The sequence below is a fragment of the Oreochromis aureus genome, linkage group 5 (assembly GCF_013358895.1).
Source record: "Oreochromis aureus strain Israel breed Guangdong linkage group 5, ZZ_aureus, whole genome shotgun sequence".
Taxonomy (NCBI): Eukaryota; Metazoa; Chordata; class Actinopteri; order Cichliformes; family Cichlidae; genus Oreochromis; species Oreochromis aureus.
The window spans coordinates 36078156-36096032 of NC_052946.1; the positions used below are offsets into that span (position 1 = coordinate 36078156).

General features: G+C 41.5%; 1 protein-coding gene across 1 annotated transcript; it reads right to left on the reverse strand.

Moving 5' to 3' along the window:
* Positions 1-238: 238 nt before the first annotated feature.
* igsf8 (immunoglobulin superfamily, member 8) lies at positions 239-17032 on the reverse strand. Its single transcript, XM_031740397.2, has 8 exons — positions 16881-17032; positions 16542-16701; positions 10907-11287; positions 8785-9246; positions 5547-5725; positions 5112-5364; positions 3740-4186; positions 239-2564 (listed from the first exon to the last, which is right to left on the reverse strand). Exons 2-8 carry the CDS (start codon positions 16594-16596, stop codon positions 2437-2439), a joined length of 1905 nt encoding a protein of 634 aa, XP_031596257.2. The 5' UTR covers positions 16597-16701; positions 16881-17032; the 3' UTR covers positions 239-2436.
* Positions 17033-17877: the final 845 nt, after the last annotated feature.

Below are 17877 nucleotides of genomic sequence, written 5' to 3' on the forward strand. Positions count from 1 at the left end.
TGCGTGGCAATGCAAAAACTGCACCAAGTACAAGAAATCTAATGGTTTTCATACTGTCGATGGAAAATATGCTCTACTAGCTCACTTTGTCAGAGAAATGTGATTATTTTCTTCTCTGCAGAATGTCGTCCAATAACTGGGATGGATCCAGTTGCATCCAGTGTTACCATTTCCAAGCTGTCTGCAGAAAACAGATGTTTGTTAAGCAGCAGAAAATAAAGCACGATGCAAGACAAGGTGACCCAGAGTGGTTTATTGGTCGTACCAACTGGCAGGTCTGCCAAAGCACCATAAGTAACAAACTGAGCAAAAGAAAAACAGCCTTCATATATTTAAATGGCAGTAAGACGCATTCGGGAACAGTGGTATTAAAGCAGAGTAGACAATCGAAACAAAACATAACACCTTCATCAAAGGGTTTAATACAACTGCCGACAAAAATACAACTGATACAGAAGTTCTGATACTCTGCACGCGATGCACATCAGCGCTTACAGCTGGCGGTAATTCTCAGGGAACAGAGATTGAAATGAATCGAGTGTGAGTCGAGTGACTGTCAAACACAGGGTGGGGGAAGGGCAGCAGGACACTGCAGCCATAAACAGGGATTAGAGATGAACACGCAGATACTCACTTTCTTCCATTTGAAAAACCAGCCAGCAAACGCTACGCTGTGCTGCTAGGATGTGCACGTGTGTGTGTGTGTGTGTGTGTGTGTGTGTGTGTGTAGCTGTGTGGTGGGCGGGTATGTAGGGGAACAAATCAGCTTTAAGCAGTTGATCTGGAACAAAGTGGCTCAGCAAGCAAGCAGAGCTGTGATTTTATTCCCTGATGTTTGTGACCAACATTTATAATCAGGGTTTCAGGGAGATCTAGAGACTCCAACAAAGACAGAAAGTCGAGATAAAGTGAGAAAGCATAGCTCAGGGTAATCAAATTTAGAAATGTCAAACAACTAGTCATTTTAATGAGAGAGCCACAAGTATAACTAATGTTGCTTTCCTCTCCTTTTCGCTGAATATATATCTATCCTTAAATGATCGCACAGTGCAGGCCCGTGTGCACGACCAAACTATTTTTTAAGTGTTACTTTCAACGGGAAGAGGAGGATAGATTTCACCCGTTTTAAGTGCGCAGACACTGTAAATCTTTGTGGGTTAGCAGCGACAGCTATAGTCATAATAAGTCTTGGCAGCAGGCATGTATGGCCTGAACCACACGATAACAATGATGATGGTTATAGTGAGTTTTTACTACACTGTCTCGTCATATGACTGCTTGGAAAAAGTTTTCACCTCGGGCATGAGACTCCTAAATGACGTTACGCAACACAACACTTTTCCTGTTAACCGCCATAACGCGGGGGTTATTTGTATCAGTACAGTTTTCTATCTCAGTCACTGCTTAGGAGCCATTAATCCCACAAAAAGAAAAAGAACAGCAACCAAATATCCTCAGCTGGAAGAAAATCAAGTAAAAACATTCCAGCCCTGCTTTTTCTCCAAGTGCTTTAGAAAAGCAGAGTAGTCTGCTGCAGAGAATCTTAAAACACAGGTGCTTGCCAAATAAAAATGGTGCAATGGCACAGTCTTAACGCATTAAGAAAATAAAACAGCTAAACTCCATAGAGTATTTACACGTTTCAGAACAGTGCATTATGGATATATCTTCTGTCTTCTCTTTGTCAAATCTATACAAATCTATCAGCCTGAAGAGAAAACTCAAGTATGAAGTACTCAGTTGGACAGCGTCAGAAAGTCCCCAGCCAGCAGCTTCCTTATTAAGTAACAGACAAAGACTTTGTTTACATGCAGAGCGCTGCTGGAACATCCCTGCTCGTATTAACTTTCCATCAGCAATCCGATGACCGTCTGCAGCAGCGCCTTAACCATACTGTACATTTAGACATTGTTAGTTTTTGTGTAAAAAGAAGAACATGCACTCTGAGGAAGGAACCACTGGAACAGTATCAAAAACAAATCCTGGAAACACAGAACGGTCTTTGTTGGTGGGGAACTTGCACCATGAGTCGATAGACAGTGACCTTAATACGCAGCATCACAGAAAGCATCTGATGAGTTAAGTAGCATGTGGTACAATCCTGCTGTAACAATATGTTGGGGGCAAGTTGGCTCAAAAGAAATAACACTTTCTCCTGACGCTTGAGACTGCAGTGCAACTGTGGCGGCAGAAGCCTAGCACACTCAAGAAAATATGTTTCAGATATAAAAATACAAGAAAGTATAAAACTGAATTTTTTTGGCATTGATTGTTAAACATGTAGGTCAGAACACAGAAAAACAACCAACGAGGTGACGAAAGTCATTTTCTACTTCGTTTTTTTTTTTCTTGAAGTTATTTTATGGGCCATTTCTTCCACGACTACTTCTGCGCCGCCACTTTGTGAACAATCAGATTACAGGCGGCGCCGGACGCCTACTTTCGAGCACGCTGCCTCGCCAGTCGCTTCATGAAGCAGCAAGTTACCGCTGCGATGATGACGATGCCGACAAACAAGGCTGAAGAGACGCCAACCACCAAAGGGATGAGGAGGAGGTCAGCAGCTGAGGAGAACAGGAAATGAGAGAGAGCAGTGCGGTGATATAATCTGATGTGGATGAATATTGGAGAGCTATGAAAAAAATGAGCTTTATTTAAATTAAAACAAAAAGGTGGGTCGATGTTTTAGCAGACGTGCATAATATAAACATTAATCTCCTGCTTTGATTAATCAGATAATTGACATTTGAATAAAAGAGAAAGGAAAATCATTTCTAAAATGCCAAGTTAATGGACTGTGCCACTGAAACCACGCCGCTCTGGTGATTCAGTTAACAGCTGCATTAAGTCGCAATGATCAGGGCCTAAATATGCTCTAGCAAACAGAAAAAGGTCATCAACTAACCCAAAAATATCACACTCGTGCTTTTGACTAATATTTTATATCATTATACATAGTAAGACACCTAATTTGTCAAACAACACATACACCAAAGGTACAGTGAAGATTTTTCCCCCCATCCAGCCACCTGCATATGTACAGTAGCAGCGGATAAACGTGCAGAAAGATTAATGTGTAATCTCCTCCAACTGGGATTCCTCTACCAGCACAACAAGACCTCTATTCAAGCCCACGCTTGCTTTATTCTACATACACCACATATTTTTCCCTTAAACAATGACCTGGAAAACAAGGGTAGGTGGTTCAACCTTGCTGCTGTCAAGGATTCAGATCTTAGGTGTGTGTACAGATTTAAGATGTAAATACAGAGAAGCAAGCTCTGCAGTTTGCTACGGAGGTCAGGGAAAGTATCAAGGGTGAAATCAATCCAGGCAAAAACCCATCCTCAGGCCAACCTCCAGCTTGGGACCAAAGGTTTCCTATTTGACCCTTTCCTTGATTTGCCAGCTCAATCAGGAGCTGCTCAGCTCCCACCGTGCTCTCTTTGGCCTGCACTATGAAGCAAGTTCAACATACACAGGTTGGCTATTCCTTATGGGGCTTCAATTACCCTTACATTGGCAATCAGGCTACATGCACGTTTGCCTGTAAGAGGTAGAGCTTACAGCATCTGACCAATCAGAAACAGGACAGGTCTACAGGCAGCAGAGCACCTGATTTTACAAAAAAAAGATAAAAGTACACCGTTCTAAAAATGTATTTAGTAATAGAACCCATAATACAGATTACTATTATTACATTATTACTATTAACTTAGATTATTAGATTAACACTTACCTCTGGCATATAAGTAAACATTGACTGCATTTGACTCTGCTTTGGCCCCTGTTCTGTACCAGCCTCCATGCGGGTCCTGTCCCCACGCCTCAGCATGACAGGCATACATGCCCTGATCATCCGTCGTTGCCATGTGAACCCTGAGTCTGTAGCTATTCACTGACAGGCGGTCGATGCTAATCTCGCTATGGTTGATGTGGATATTTGAAACACCGTTGTACATTAGGGAAGCTATGAGCTTGGGTTCTGGTGGAGCAGGAGGTTTTAGCATCGTAGCGTCAGGTGCCTTCTTGATAACTCGTTCAGGGATTGGCCAGCGCAGCCAGTGCACCTGAACCTGGGCGGGACCTGTGGTGGTCACGGTGGTGTTGCAGATTAGCGTGACGGTGCTGCCTCTTTTCAGCAAAGGGCCGCGAGGGAGCTGAGCCACGGCTGTAACCAGGACATCTGTGCAAGAAAGAGGAAAAATATTTTATAGAAGATAAACTAAGCAAAGTTAAAGAACGACGAATGACTGTAGGAGCAGACGGAAGTTTAGCCAACATGAAGTTCTGTTAAAGAAAAAGAAAATCACACACAGCTGAAGAAAACCAAACTGGCTTATTAAAAGAATTTCAGTAAAAGTGCTGCATATAGAATAAAATCTATAACACAGGGGAGAACTACGAATATTTTAGAAATTTTAAAAATACATTTGAAACTTAGAGAGATATCAGTGAAGCTGGGAAAGAGATTTTAGTATACGATTGCAGATTTCAACAGCAGAGCGCAGCCAAATGGCCCACATCCCAGAGCTCCAGGCCACCAAGACACTCAATAAATCTGGAAATTTAAATCATTTCTGTTTAAAACAATACAACAGTTCCTGAAAAGTCAATATGATAAACAATGGAACGAACGAGACTAAAAGCCTTCACCCAGGGACTTGAATGCATGTACCAAACTCCATGTCAGTCCAGCAAACAAGGATTAGAAATTTCAAAAGTGACTAAATTTGAAAAGTCAGTGAGACTACAGGAAATGACATGCAGCATTGGTCCTGAGTGTCTTCAATCTGGAGCAACGTGGAAACCCTGCTGTTAGTGTGGTTACAAATATTGGATGTGATCGACCAGACATTAAACAGCCTTTTGAGCGAGTAATTGTGCAGTGAATTGATAACCAGCGAGAGGTGCGGCATATGTCTTGCCTCCTGCACGCTACACTGAGGCAGCTCCCACGCCTGAACACAGCAAGTATTTCCAGTCCTGAGCAAACATCTGAAGCAGATTACCTCATAGCCTTCCCAGCACTGCCCACAGTTCATGTGTGACTATGGCTTAAACTGGAGCATTCCAGTAATCTCAGCCCATGTGTGACTGCAGAGTCTCACCTTTTGTCTTCAGGTTGACGGTGACTCCCTCCGACCGCTGGGTGAGTGTTGCGGGCACAGACTGTCCGGGGTTTCTTCTTCCGGCGTACACACTCACCACACACCGATACACCCCTGAGTCGGCAGGCTGAGCTGAGAAGAGCTTCAGAGAGTACTTTCCCTCTGCTGCTTTCTCCATAGACCCGCCACTAGCTCTGCTGAGGTCATCCCCCCAGCTCACAATGCCATTCGGGGTCATCTGGGCCACCTCCACCTTAACAGATATCAAAGTGCGTCAGGAGGGGTTAGACTAGAAACTGAAATGTGGTTCGACACACCTGAAACTATTTCTCATTTACCGATGATTGAGAGGAAACACATACGTACTTCATTTACATTTTGACTCAAACTTGAACTTTTAATGGTCTGAAAACGTTAACAGAATAACAAGATTACCTCGACTCCTCCGGCCCCGACTGAATCGCTGCTTATGGATCCCCTTTTCATCCACTGAACCAGCAGGCCTGAGTTGACTTCAGGCGGCAGCCCCAAAATCTCACAGGTCAGGATGAGAGGGGAACCGATCTGCAGAGTAACCTCCCCTGTGGGCGAGGATGTTACACGCAGAGACTCGGCTGGAGAGAGGACGAGACAGAGTTTAAGTCCCAGTAAATCTTCTTGGTGGATGGCTGCAAACAGCATTTAATCTGGACTACAACAGGAAAAATGTACTGCAGGTATCACTTCTGCTGAAAGGCTAGCGTAGCTTCTTTTGTACTGCACACATTTAATGACCACGATAAAATCGATATCACCCATCAAGTGTGTCGAAGTATAACAAGCAAAAAAAGACTTAAACCTAACATGACTACAACAGTACTTAAAAAATAAAATATTACAATGCTAATAGTAACCACTTTAACAATATTTCCACCTGTGAAGGTAATAGAGTGTAAGGGTTGAATGAGTATAGGCGCAGGCTGTTCATCTGTTCATCTGCTACAGTTTTTTAGGAGATTTGTTTGTGTGATTTATTTTGTCTATTTGAAACATGAAAACATATCAAATGTTGCCATGAAATATAGTTTTTCATTTTGAATTGAGCAACATGTCTCAAGAAAGGCTGGAAAAGTAAGTGCAATTAAGAAGAAGCAGCTGGAGAAACATTTTGTTAACTATTTATGCTGATTGGCAACAAGTCAGTAACATGACTGGGTGTAAAAAGAGCATCTTAGAGAGGCAGAGCTTCTCAGAAGTAAAGATGGTCAGAGGGTCACGGATCTGCAGAAAATGCACTACATAATGTCATCAAAAGATTAAAAGAATCTGGAGAAATCTCTGCGCAAAGCAAGAGGATGAAAATCATCAAATATTAGATGTCTGTGATCTTTGGGCCCTCGGGCAGCACCAGATTAAAAACAGGCACGATTCTGTCCCCAGAAACACTTCCAGGAATCACTGTCTGTTAACACAGCTCACTGTGCCATCCACACATGCAGGTTAAAACCCTCCATCTCTGATGGTATGGAAGTGCATTATGGACCCATCAACGCTGAAAGTTAGACACAGCTTTTAGAGCAACATGTTCTCCCATCCAGATGTTGTCTCTTATTAGGGAGGGCCTTCAATACTGACCTCCTCCAGCTATTACAACAGTATGGGTGGGATATGGCCTGGCTGCAGTCCACACCTCCCATCGACTGAAAACCTTTGGACACTTCCAAAAGTCCAGCAGCTGTTCTCCTCAGTTCAAACATTCAATTTGTTGTTCAACTGTGAATAAAATATGTTTGTGAGGTTTTCAAATTGGTCTATATTATTTTTATTTACATTTTACACAGCGTCACAACCTTTGGGGAACCTGGGGCTGTATATAGATACTGCATCAACGGTGGCAAATGTAGCATCGTGGAGATACTGGTTGATTTTAAGTACTGGAGAACAAAACACCACTATGAAAGTTCCCTTTCTAATGTCTGAAGCATTTCTTGGTTAACTAGTGATCCCAGAGCCCCATTGTGCTAGCTTTTCTCCAATCCTATCACTGGTTATAAGATGAGGATCTAGCAAGACGTCATTTTATATCTCGCAATCAAAATTGTGAGATTTTTGTGAGTGTGTGTTGGGTTAGTGTGGGTGGGGCCAGCTCACGAACCCATAAATCCCCTGCTGCCGCACTTTTTGGTCCGTTTTAAAATACTGTCCAACACTGTATCGTGTACATATACACGAAAAAAAAGTGGGTATTTATGTACACGTACATAAGCCACTGCCACACAGTGTTTATTGTAATAATCTACTGCACTCAACAACTGAAACAATTAACTGCCTTTAACTGAAATAGCGCAGCACAAAACGTGAGTATAAGCCGCTTGTGTGTGCAAAGCCTCTTCTAACCACAAAACTTCTCTAAACAAACGAGGCTCCTCAATAATAGACATTTATATCAACAAAAGGAGATGAGTCAGCCTATTGTATTAGTTAGACAATAGAGGCCAGAAGACACGAAACCAAATGGTGCTCGTCAGTGAGTGCCAGTGTAAAAGATAAACAATGCATGCATTGATGAGCTCTGATGAGCTTTAACTCAACCAATTATTTTTCCTGAAGAAACACAATGTGACCCATTTTTTTAAAAGGAGCAAAAAATATTCTCTGTATTTTTCTATTAGAAAACTTACAAAACATGCATCATTGCAGCGCATTAGAGATGAGCTCGAGGGAGGACTGACAGACACACCTGTGCTCCTTTTACAGGAATCTAGCCCAGAAAAGCCAATGTGAGAAAAATAGATTACTTAATCCTTTTAATCTACAAAAGCGCCTCAGAATTTAAAATGAGCCAAACAGCGAAGCGACAGGCAGTTATTCAGCTGCCCAGACAGCCTTCTATTAACCTTTTAAATCCACCTGAAAAATCAACAAGATGAATGAGAGTTTAACTTGAAAAAAAAAATGGTGGCGAGGGCCCGTTTTCAAGGAAAAATGCAAAAACTGAAAAAGAAATGGCCAAATGTAAGAATTGCTTAGCTTCTCGATCTTGCAATATGACAATAAAAGCGATTGTAATACTGATTCGAAGATATTCGTCACTGGCCAGAAAGTAATGGGATAATGGATTGCTCAAAAGTCTTCAGTTACAGCCGTAATTATTGGAATCCATTGTCCCAGGAAAAAGCTAAACAGTGAGATTGTTGCAAACAGTGCAACAAACTGCATACAAATGTGCATCCTGCTATTTAATCAGCTGCTTGTCCAGCTAGTCAGCGAACTAATCACCCAGCAAGCTAGACATCCAGTGAATAACTAAGACAAACACCCAGAGCCTGGGAGCTGGACAGAGTCCAGTGTACCCAAAGGCCCTGCAAGCCCAGGCTGACTGACACCACTTCCATGGCAACAACAAAAACACAATCAAGAGGCTCAAACTTACCAGCAGAAACACGACTTTGTCTTATTCCTCCTGCTTTGCTTTTATTGTCTATCATTTGTTCTGCAGTGTAATTTATGATTAAATAAAAAACCCACTGTGAGGTTTTATTACCAGCTATATCAGCTTTACAGTTTATGTTCTTTCAACAACGAGCTGCATGCAGTTCAATATGTTTGTTGCGACCTTGGAACTTGCCACAGGCTATCACAGCTTTGTCAAATGGCAGCACAGCTACTGGGGCAGTTTCTGAGTTACACTGACCTAGTTGCTGAACGGTCAAGTTGCCAATATCCAGCGTCCTCTGTGCGATCTTCTGCCACGATCGATTGGGGTCCAGAATCCACTGTGAGGCCTCGCAGAAATACGAGCCGCTGTCATCTGGCTGCACCGCTGTCATCTTCATCACGTACACACCCTGCCCGCCCTCGCCGTTTCTCTTCTCCAGAGTGATCTCCCCGTCATCGTAGCGTTTCTTGTAGAAACGTCCGGGAACGACCCCGAGAAGCTTGTCAATGGAGATAATCTCTCTGACGGTGCTGACCTCTTCTCCGGCCCCACTCGGCGATCCCTCTGCACCACCACGCTTCCCAAATGTGATGGACAGATGGGTGAGCTGCTCTGATTGGATGCTGGCTGAGCACGTCAGGGTTAACGAAGCCCCTTCTGCCACAGATTGGCCGGTGAGTGAGCGGGAATAGCTGATCTGGAGCGTGTCAGGGATCACTGTGGGTGTACACAGACAGACAATCATATTACACAGAGCACTCCAGGAGACATGGGAGGAGAAAAATTGGCAAATTCAATTTCTAATGCCTGTGTAGTGTTTAGATGCATCTATGTTTAGAGCAATAAAGTGAATCATGAAATGGATCTGCTAAGAGTGACTCCAGGCCTTTTACCTCCCTCTTGGCTTTGGGCACTTGGTTTGCCAAAGGAAGAGAGGATTAGTGAGCTATTGCTAAGATACTCTGCTGCAAAACTAACACGCAGCAAACTGAACACGAGGAAGATGACTCATAAAAAAAGAACTGACTGGTGTAAAATAACCCAAATAACTTTGGCAGATGAATCACGGTATAAGTGCAAAGAATTCAGGGGGAAATAGAAACAGAAAATAAAAAGACAAACTCCAGATGGTGAGAAGAAATAATTACTTAGGACTCCTAAAGTTGCACTTAATCACTAAACATGACATCCTCTCTGCTGGAGTAGCACCGAGCAGCTGATACAAGCTTCTCATACAGTTTGTTCTCCACTTCCAAGTACATCACAGCTAAACTATGACTGGCATAAATTCAATGGTCCTACTCGCTGATATGAGTTCAACACCAAAACTAGTCTTTCTTTAGAGAACAGCAGACAGCAACGTGTTTTCTACAAAGTAAGAACACTATGAGCAACAACAAATACTCACATTTTTAATCTATCTAATGAAACTTTATTAAATAAGGTTTTAAATCTGCCATTGCTGACCTTTCCAGTCGTATCCAGTTCAGTATCAAGTCCTGACTTTTTAAAACAGTTCTTCCCTAAAATGATGAGACGCTGTCCTGTTAAGGGTTCAGCCATTTTATTCACGTGCAACTTTTTCATGTTTCATTTATCTATTTTTGTTTTGTTTTCAATGACTTTTAAACTAAAAGACATCAGACTGTGTCTGTTCTTTGAACGATTGTGGTTTAGGAACTATAAATGGATAAATATTCAGCTGTAATACATTTACAAATGATTAAACATCTGGTCAAAACTCCACTACGTTTACAAAAAGCCGTAATTCAATCACAGTCCACACAGGTTAAAGACATAAAAATTCCACTGTCTTGGTCGCATCCACAGACATGTGTGGATGTGCTGAGTGGGGGTTTTCCCTCAGTAAAAGACATTTTTCAAGCGTAGTTTCGAGAGATATTTGCAGCCTGTGAAGTTGCGACAAACACTGGAAATATTGGAAAGTTCCGTTGTTAATGAGTCCCTGCTTGGATTCTTTTCATGTGCTGCATCACAAAGGTTTCACTTTCTATATGACTTCCTGTTTTCGGAACCAGACCAGGCCTGGATATGTTCATATTCTTTATACAAACGTAATAAAATTGCATGGAAAGGCAGAAAGGAAAGAATGAACTGATCTACAATGCATGACTCATCTTTTTCCTGTGGGCCATAAACCTCCAGTGTTGCCCAAAATTATTGCCACTGTAAACTTTTGTGGCTACACCAACAACATGGGCAAGTATAAGCCTAACAAATGCAGTATGTGTGACATCTCTGATAGGAAACAATGAGCTTTGGGACAGACATTTGTTGACAGTGACAGGAGTATATCGGGTATAATAACGCCAGCTCTTTATATACCTGTAGAACTTTGAGTCAGCTCATGTCTTACCTTTGACAGCTACTGTGGCACTGTAGTTCCCTTGATAGGAGCTGTCTGTGCTGGGAGTGTAGCACTCATATTTCCCTTGGTCATCAGGCCGGAGCCTTTGGATGATCAGCCGGACCTTGTCCCCTGAATCCCGCTCCACTCTTACCTCCCCACTTGTCACACGTGGCTGGAATGGGGCGTAAGGGAAACCCTTGTCCCTGGTGGACACCACTCCCATCTGCCTTCCGGCGGCATCGTCCCTAAACAGAAACCACTCAAAGTCTTGCGTACGTGAGCCTTCATATCCTGACACAGCACAGGGCAGGGAGAGAGGGAAGCCAGCGACACGGTAGAGGGGTCCAGCAGGGACAGCAACATGACGGCACAGAGCATGCTGGAGCACTGGAAAAGAAAAACACAGTAAGACGAAGAAAAAAAACGGCAGATCTGGTGAGTGTGAAAGACCGGAAGCCGGAACAGTGTCAATTCCTCGTGGCGTGTTTGGTACATGGACTCGGTGATCGATATCCTGAGCTGATGGCTGGCTTACAGGGAATCAATACTTTAAACAGCTGCAGAGAAGAAACACTCGTGCTGGCGCTCTGGGTGAGTTACCTCAAAACAGAAAAACATGCAAAACAAATAAAATAAACTGATCTCAGTGGGCTCCTTAATATTGTTAGGCCATAATATTATACACAGAGAGTTCTACATTCACAGTAAATTTGATAGTGGCTGTAATTTCTTTATTGTTTGTAACTATAAAGAATAAAACTACCTAGAAAAATCAAAAACAATGGAATGGATATTAGAAAAATCTGAAATGAAACATGCAAGGTCAAAGAAACAGGTCATGATGCATAAAACAGCTGCAGCTCTACTTTCTATCAATCTACTAACAAATACACATTTGAGCATTTCCTTTCCAAATACAGTGACAGAAATATGATTATATGTGATAAATATAACACCCTGGACAGTTGCCAGTCTGTCACACCTATGGCCAATCGCAGATTTACCCAACCCCACTAAGGAAGTCAGAGAGAACGTGCAAACTCCACACAGAAAGGCCAGATGCTGGAGTCAAACCCAAGACCTTATTACTGCATGTGCTAACGCCGCAACACCAGACTTCGATCTGCAGAACTGACTTTTATCTTCTTCAAATAAAATCTGGGTAATTGGCTTTCATGCTTAGTAGTTCTGCAATTGGGACTAACTTCTGCCTATTATAGGGATCAACTGTAAGTGCTGTATTTACAAAACAGTGCTGTTGTCGAGGTGTGCATCAACTTTTTCGAGTGTAAGTGAAAGGCATTTAGCAAATGGCGATGGAATTAGCTAAAGCTGGAACTGTAAACTAGAAGTCACAGTGAAATTGAGGGAGGACACTTTACTCAAGGCTAAAGTAAACCTAAAAATGAGTAAAGCTCTTTCCACGTCACCCTTACCGAGTGCCCGAGGAGTGAGGGCAGCCAGCTTCAGGGTTGCAGTATCACTGTATTTCTGAGTCTCATGGTCTGGCCTCCCCTAAATTCCCAGAAACAAATTGAACTACTTAAACACAAACTCTTTTTTAAGCCACATGCCCTGAAACTTGTCACACAATGACCTGTATCTCTTATTTTTGGTACTTTCCAAAATATTCATTACACACAGAGTCTAATTTTAACAGGGTCTGCATTCTCAGAGAACATACATTACAAATAAGTAGTGTAGAATTACAGGGATTATTTTACATAACCATCATCTTTATCATTGCATTAATTATCATTTCATTAAAGCATTTATTGAAGTTGCTGGCATTATGTTATAATTTGTATTACAGGGGTTATCATAATCACATATTAACATGTTTATTACAGGTGCAGTTATAACCACTTTAAATCGTTGAGTTAAATCTATAATCTTAAAAGCTTATATGCTGAGTATATTGTTACAGTAAAATAGTAGCTGAGCAAAGGCCTGAATGTATTCAGCTTCTTGTTGCATTTGAGTTTGCCTAGTAACAGGTGACAGAAGATGGGCCAAAGAGGAGGACAAGTCCATGGGGACCTCATCACCATATTTGGAAAAGGATGCCAGAAAGGGGAACTCCTGTCTCTGCATTTATCTCTTAAAATTGATCATTATCTGTAGAAGAGGCAAATAATGTTCTTAAGATGCAAGTTATGTGCTTGTAAACGCAAGAGGGGGCGTTATAATACCCTGATGTTATAAAAGCAATCTGAAGTGTATTTTTGGACGGGGGTTTACAACTGATGTTTTGCAGTTTACATCTCCCCACGCTGCGTGTATTCATTAAAATCAATTGTTTGACCGACCTCTTCTGGACCATCATTGTTTTACTCTCGTCCTCAATTTCGGACCCGTAACAGTAGTTTCTCTTCTTTAAAAAAGGTAAAGAACATGTATTCTCAGATGAGATAATGCTTCTGATTTTAACATGAACTTTCACACAAAATACAGTTAGTTGATGACAAATGTAGGTTGCAAATAAATGTGTCATTAGACAAAGTTTTGCTTGCTTTTAGCATGAGACACCAGCTGGTAAGTCTCACACTATCTACACAATAGTCATGTGAGTTAATTGCACAAATGCAGGTTTCAAACAGCAGCAGGATCCAATCGAGGGCCTCCAAAGCAGCACAGTGGTCATTCATGAGTCCACTGACAACTTCCACTGGGTACTTCTTAAATTATATATATATGTACTAGAGATGGACCGATCCGATATTACGTATCGGTATCGGTCCGATACTGACCTAAATTACTGGATCGGATATCGGCGAAAAATAAAAAATGTAATCCGATCCATTAAGTATCAAAAAAAGCATCTCACAAAACTTGCAACACGGCGTAACTCGGCTCATAACCGTAGCACTTCGGAGCAGTGTGCTCACGTGATAGAGCGGCTGTGTGTATTTGTAGCCTCTCTACCAAACCAGCATTTCATCTCCGAGGAAGTTATCCCAGAGAGAAGTAAAGCAAGTGTGTAAGTTCATCTGTGAATGTTTGTAAAGCGTCCCGTGTTAAGCTTAACAACCGATATATGGAGCGACTGCCTCTCTCTCCCTCACCTTCCTGCCGCTACTTCAATCGTGAAACTGCTTAACGATCAGCTGATCGGCTTTTCTGTCGTGAGTCCGTCTCTCTTCTTTGTTTTTGGCCCACTTTGCACCAGAAAGAGGAAACCAGCGGTGGAACAACAGCAGCACCTTTAAGCTTGATAAGCTGTTGTTAGAATTTATTTAATATTACTTTCTACACCAGGATCCTTTTCTGCGTAGCTGACGGCTGGTAATTGTGCAGGGGCGGATCTAGCAAAGTGCAGCCAGGGGGGCGATAGGGAATGAACAGGGAAAAGGGGGCACAAAGACATACTTTTCTTTCTTATTCTCATTTAAAATATGTAGCTTTTAATAAATAATTATCTGAATCTTACACCCAAAGTTTTAATCTGATGTAAAATGTATAGAAGTCCATTACTATATATAGTAACTCTTAAGTCTATATACCCTAGTAAGCTATAGTACTTTTTCCTTTGGGAAGGTACCATCTGTGAATTCTGCAATTCTGTTGAAGAAAGATGTTGAATCTATTTAATTATTCTTGAAAAATAATTTGTTTCTGTGCATTTTTTTCCACCCTGCATCAAATTAAAGTTGATTACGTCGATTAAGCATCATGAGGTGGAGGGTGGGTGGTTCCCAATTTTTTTTTTTTTTTTGCTGGGAGTTTGCAACCCTATTAGTTAGGTTGCTTAATATTTCTGCTAAGTACTCTTTAAAATACCAGAATAGGGAGGATGGAGTAGGTTTAAGTTAGGTTTTAAGTTAGGTAAGGTTTATTAGATTGATCAGTGTTGCTTAACTATGAAATATTTTGGGTGCAGTGTATTTTTTACACACAGGTATAACAGAATAGCTTTAGTGTTGTTGTTTATTTAAACTTGAGTATGAACTTATACAAAATGCAGCAAGATATTAAAAAAAAACAGTTTTATTGATTAAAAAACACAATATCGGATTCATATCGGTATCGGCAGATTTCCAAATTTATGATATCGGTATCGGTATCGGACATAAAAAAGTGGTATCGTGCCATCTCTAATATGTACATATATACAGATTCCTTTCTGTTGCAGGCGTACTAACAATAGTTGAGCTGTGTGAGAGTGCAACAGGTTTGTCAGCACCCACATCCTGATAACTCAGAAGTTTTTAGCTCCTATATGAAACATAACACACTGGTTTTGGAGTGACATTTGCCAGTTGTTGACAACTTGTTAGACAGATAATCAATTATAGAACATGAATTGGCAACAAATTTCATTAGTAGCTTGCTGAGACATTGATTTATGCAGACAGCCACCGGAAAGATAACAGAAAAAAAAAAACATTTTGAGGAAAAATAATTCAGGTTCAGAACATTTTAAACCAAGAAAAGAAATACAAAAACAAAGGTGATAAGCACCTTTAATATTCAGTAAACAAGTTCATTTTTCATTTGGTGCCTAAAAGCCAACACAGCCTCTTAACTCACTGAAAATGAATGATGACTACCTGAACAACTAGAAATACAAGACAAGTGCGTTCAGGCACTTTTGGTCTGTGTGCGCTCGCGAGTGCCCAAAAACAACCCGTGCGTTCTCACAGAGCTACACCCCAGTACAACACGCCCACAGATAATGACATGGGAGACTAGAGGGACTAGAGGCTTAAGCGGATCAAGTCCTAATTAACAATGGGCTCGGGCTGATAGGACAGGGGGGACACCGCAGCTTGTCACGATGCTCAGTACTGTCTGGATTACTGTCTGCGCAACAACGGGGCCCCTAAGCTTCTAATCAAGACCCCCACATGGAAACGCATGTTAAAACACAAACCTGTGACTGATACAGATCTCTCCCAGAGGAAGCCTGCCCGTCCAGTTTTTAAATGTGATAATTGGACTTATGACTAATGTGATGCCGATAAAAACTGTGTCATCCATATGCTGTTCTCCCTCTGTGTAGTCAAACTGTACAGCTGACGTATAAATCTAAAAGCATTTGCAGTTTATTTCCCCAATGCGCATCCAATGAGTCATTACTTTAAGTATCACAAATTTGTCTGATACTTTTAAAAAACAATATCTCTGCAAGAAACACCTCAACTACAACGCTTCTGTGTTCAGATGGTACATCTTAAATTTCACAAGGAACAGTAGCATGTCCACAGGAAGGACAGAAACCATAGAAACTCGCAGTTACACAAATCTCCAGCAACTACTGAGCATTACTATGGAGTAAATACCGTAAAATATTATTATATAGCCATTATTTCCGTGTCCTACTCAACTCAACCTTTCCTACGGGCTTCCTGGAAGCCACACCCGCACACCCTCAGAGTTTTGTCTGATAGTAGACTTTTCTCCTATGTTTTTTTTCTGCATTTGAAATTCAGGTATGAGAAAGAAAAAAAAGGATTTCCAGCGCTTAGGAATGTTTCAAAGATAAGGCAAACTAACAAGAACATGGTGAACCAAATCATGAAAATAAAGCCACCTGCTGTAAATGATATGCAAATAAACAGTGTGATCGTGTAATCATGCAAATGTACCACCGTGTGACAGATGGTGAGACAGGTACGAGCACAGCCGCGGATGAACTCACCCCAGTGCAGAAACAAGAAAAACGCCGCTTTCATCGAAGCCATCACGGTCCTCATCTCCCCCCCTGATGTCCAGATGGATTACGTAGAGTCAGAATTCCCTCTCCGTGTTTCTCTGCTCGTTTAACGCCGATCATAATTCATCACCGCCGCGGAGACCAGCTGTGATCGCAGTATTTGCGAGAGGAATGAAAAACAAATGGCAATGTATAACAATGTAGCGATACACTGATTACACACACACACACACACATACACACACAGGGGAGAGTCACCGCCGTCAGCTTAGAACTAGCCCGAAGGATATTTAGTGCATATATAAATATGCAAAACGTGATTACCTTTTCTTCATGCACCGCCACATCTCCATCAACAAGACGTCTGCTCCATAATATGTCGGCCGCTTTCAGATTATACCGCCTCAAAAAACATGCAGACCAGTCCAGGCGCGGAGTGGCTGGCATCAGGGGCGGGGAGGGGGGAGGCTGGTGTGTGTGAGTGTCTGTGTTTGTAACAAAGGGGGAGGAGCATGCATGGAACAGAGGCGAGCTGGTGTCATTGGTCAACAAGGTGACTGTGACATTTTGAACCAATGATAACAAAGGTGCAGAAAAGGCGGTGAGACGAGGCACTACCACAAGGTGGCGCCAGATGAAAACACGAACAGTCCAACTGCAGGAAAATTCAGGTGGGTCAATAATTCCTTAAAGTCTAGAGAAGTTTTTGGCTACTAAGAATTTTTTTAAAAGTGTTCGTTATAAACAGGAAGTCACAGGAAAAATAGGTGTAAACCAATGACTGTAGAAAACAAGAAAATGTCTTTACATTTTTACTGATATGACAAAACAGAAAGAATTTATTCTGAATGTTTTTTGTTTTGTGAAACAGAAAACAGTCAGATGCTAAATAGAAAACACATAAATGAAAACAGACTCCTGTCTTCTTTATTTAGTTGTTATTTCCAACGGGGTAATTAAACCTGGATAAGATAAGCCTAGGTTATTACCCAGTGCATCTTAAAGGTTTAGTTGTTAATTAGTGGAGCGGTTGAGCAGTATGTATAATTTTCTGTTAGACATATTGGTCACTGTCTCCATATTAACATGTTTGTTCCAGAATGTTTGTGCACTGTTCATTCAGTTCATTATCAACACTGCATTTTTAGCACTATCAATACAAAGACCAGCTATTTTCATGTGTTTCTGCATGGTAACTATGTTAGACCTAATCCATCTAAATTATTTAAAGCAGGCCCATCAGACTGCACTGTTCCAGTTTTTGCATTTATTTTTAAGGTTGCCATGTATAAACATTACAGAATAATCATAAGTGCTAGTG

Coding starts and splice junctions, on each gene's coding strand:
- igsf8 (XM_031740397.2), bottom strand. CDS start 16,596: ATGAGGACCGTGATGGCTTCGATGAAAGCGGCGTTTTTCTTGTTTCTG. Junction 9,247..10,906: donor TGCCACAGTAGCTGTCAAAG/GTAAGACATGAG, acceptor GTACACCCACAG/TGATCCCTGACACGCTCCAG. Junction 5,365..5,546: donor TCGGGGCCGGAGGAGTCGAG/GTAATCTTGTTA, acceptor ATATCTGTTAAG/GTGGAGGTGGCCCAGATGAC.